Consider the following 3405-nt stretch of genomic DNA (forward strand, 5'->3'; position numbering starts at 1 on the left):
CCACAGAGTTAAAAACTTTGATTTTGGTTTTAGTTGTGAGAGCAAGTAAAACAGGCAAGAATGGAACAAACAGAAATACGAAGTACTACGAGCCACTTGCAGAAGTGCTGCCATCCACATTTTCCACCGCTGCATCCGAAACACCTGGAGAGCTCAAGCCTGTCATTGTAGATGCAATTAATAACAGTGATGGTCAGTACGAAGCGGTGGATTCAAGCCTTGCCTATTTGCTGATGGACAGGTAAGTGGTCCTGTTTTGAAGGCTCTTTACCTGCATGGATCTTCTTGAATATATTACCGTTAGGATTCGATGTTTTGTTTTAATTTTCTAAACTGTATTCAACAAATTGCCTTTGGATCCATCGATCTGTTAGCTACACACGCGATCCCAAGACACTCTAAACAAAAATAACCCCCATTAATGTAATTAATCGCAGTGATTACTGCTGAGGTTCCCATTGTAGTTGACAGTAAAAGCGAGTGGTGATGATCTACACACTATGTTAGGAGTCTCGATAGTCACAAACATATAACAACTGAGTACGTTAACCCTCACCGAGGTTGAGAATTAGGAACGGCTATCCAACAAGAGTTGGTAGTACGTGGTAATAACTAGCTGCCTTCCCTCTATCACCGTTGAATTGGGAACTTCGTGGACTGAACAGTATAAATATAGATTTAGAACGATACAACGTTTTAGTTTCTACGAAGCTAAAGTTTTACGATTATACAACGCTTAGTGCGATCCATGATTTACGTGTGGTAGTTAAAGGGTTTCTAATGGTGTCCATTTTTATTGTTGATTATTTTACACAGCACCTTGACAACGGAGGAAGGTTCACATCTAGCCAAACACCTAGAGAAACTTCTCAAACTACCCAGAGGAACATTTTCAAATGTCAGGTAAAGACAACATTAAATGTTTAGTGTTAAGATAACACGTTGTGAAAAATAGATTAGTTATTACAACGAAGACAACACGTTGTAAAAATAGATTAGTTATTACAACGGAGACAACACATTGTGAAGAAACAGATTAGTTAGTACAACAGAGACAGCGCGTTGTGAAGAAACAGATTAGTTAGTACAACAGAGACAGCGCGTTGTGAAGAAACATATTAGTTAGTACAACGGAGACAACACATTGTGAAGAAACATATTAGTTAGTACAACGGAGACAACACATTGTGAAGAAACATATTAGTTAGTACAACGGAGACAACACATTGTGAAGAAACATATTAGTTATTACAACAGAGACAACACATTGTGAAGAAACATATTAGTTAGTACAACGGAGACAACACGTTGTGAAGAAAGAGAGTAGTTGGTACAACGGAGACAACACGTTGTGAAGAAAGAGAGTAGTTGGTACAACGGAGACAACACGTTGTGAAGAAACATATTAGTTATTACAACAGAGACAACACATTGGGAAGAAAGAGAGTAGTTGGTACAACGGAGACAACACGTTGTGAAGAAACATATTAGTTATTACAACAGAGACAACACATTGGGAAGAAACATATTAGTTAGTACAACGGAGACAACACGTTGTGAAGAATCAGATTAGTTAGTACAACGGAGACAATACGTTGTAAAGAAATAGATTAATTAGTACAACGGAGACAACACGTTGTGAAGAAACAGATTAGTTATTACAACGGAGACAACATGTTGTGAAGAAACAGATTAGTTAGTACAACGGAGACAACACGTTGTGAAGAAACAGATTAGTTAGTACAACGGAGACAAAACCTTGTGAAGAAACAGATTAGTTAGTACAACGGAGACAACACGTTGTAAAGAAACAGAACACATTGTATATAATTCTCTACAAAATCTTTAAATCGTGTGCTAGTCCTAGTTAACTCCTGTAACAGGTTTACTCTATAGTCCTAGTTAACTCCTGTAACAGGTTTACTCCATAGTCCTAGTTAACTCCTGTAATAGGTTTACTTTATAGTCCTAGTTAACTCCAGTAACAGGTTTACTCTATAGTCCTAGTTAACTCCTGTAACAGGTTTACTCTATAGTCCTAGTTAACTCCAGTAACATGTTTACTCTACAGTCCTAGTTAGCTCCTGTAACAGGTTTACTTTATAGTCCTAGTTAACTCCTGTAACAGGTTTACTCCATAGTCCTAGTTAACTCCTGTAACAGGTTTACTCTATAGTCTTAATTAACTCCAGTAACAGATTTACTCCATAGTCCTAGTTAACTCCTGTAACAGGTTTACTCTATAGTCCTAGTTAACTCCAGTAACAGGTTTACTCTATAGTCCTAGTTAACTCCTGTAACAGGTTTACTTTATAGTCCTAGTTAACTCCTGTAACAGGTTTACTTTATAGTCCTAGTTAGCTCCTGTAACAGGTTTACTCTATAGTCCTAGTTAACTCCTGTAACAGGTTTACTCTGTAGTCCTAGTTAGCTCCTGTAACAGGTTTACTTTATAGTCCTAGTTAGCTCCTGTAACAGGTTTACTCTATAGTCCTAGTTAACTCCTGTAACAGGTTTACCTTATAGTCCTAGTTAGCTCCTGTAACAGGTTTACTCTATAGTCCTAGTTAACTCCAGTAACAGGTTTACTCTATTGTCCTAGTTAGCTCCTGTAACAGGTTTACTCTATAGTCCTAGTTAACTCCAGTAACAGGTTTACTCTATTGTCCTAGTTAACTCCAGTAACAGGTTTACTTTATAGTCCTAGTTAACTCCTGTAACAGGTTTACTCTATAGTCCTAGTTAGCTCCTATAACAGGTTTACTTTATAGTCCTAGTTAGCTCCTGTAACAGGTTTACTCTATAGTCCTAGTTAGCTCCTGTAACAGGTTTACTTTATAGTCCTAGTTAACTCCAGTAACAGGTTTACTCTATAGTCCTAGTTAGCTCCTGTAACAGGTTTACTCTATAGTCCTAGTTAACTCCTGTAACAGGTTTACTCTACAGTCCTAGTTAACTCCTGTAACAGGTTTACTCTACAGTCCTAGTTAGCTCCTGTAACAGGTTTACTGTATAGTCCTAGTTAACTCCTGTAACAGGTTTACTCTATAGTCCTAGTTAACTCCTGTAACAGGTTTATTCTACAGTCCTAGTTAGCTCCTGTAACAGGTTTACTTTATAGTTCTAGTTAACTCCAGTAACAGGTTTACTCTATAGTCCTAGTTAACTCCAGTAACAGGTTTACTCTTTAGTCCTAGTTAGCTCCTGTAACAGGTTTACTTTATAGTCCTAGTTAACTCCAGTAACAGGTTTACTCTATAGTCCTAGTTAACTCCAGTAACAGGTTTACTATATAGTTCTAGTTAACTCCAGTAACAGGTTTACTCTATAGTCCTAGTTAGCTCCTGTAACAGGTTTACTTTATAGTCCTAGTTAACTCCAGTAACAGGTTTACTCTATAGTCCT

General features: G+C 37.5%; 1 protein-coding gene across 1 annotated transcript in view; it reads left to right on the forward strand.

Moving 5' to 3' along the window:
* LOC106476812 overlaps positions 1–907 on the forward strand; it is a gene marked incomplete at its 5' end in the record, with an annotated part of 3525 nt that extends 2618 nt beyond the window's left edge. The window contains 2 exons of the mRNA XM_022380569.1: positions 34–241; positions 817–907. Coding sequence (XP_022236277.1) covers positions 34–241; positions 817–907 — 299 coding nt within the window. The remainder of the gene's footprint in view (positions 1–33; positions 242–816) is intronic.
* Between the last annotated feature and the right edge of the window lie 2498 nt (positions 908–3405).

The sequence above is a fragment of the Limulus polyphemus genome, unplaced genomic scaffold, assembly GCF_000517525.1.
Source record: "Limulus polyphemus unplaced genomic scaffold, Limulus_polyphemus-2.1.2 Scaffold11674, whole genome shotgun sequence".
NCBI classification, from domain to species: domain Eukaryota; kingdom Metazoa; phylum Arthropoda; class Merostomata; order Xiphosura; family Limulidae; genus Limulus; species Limulus polyphemus.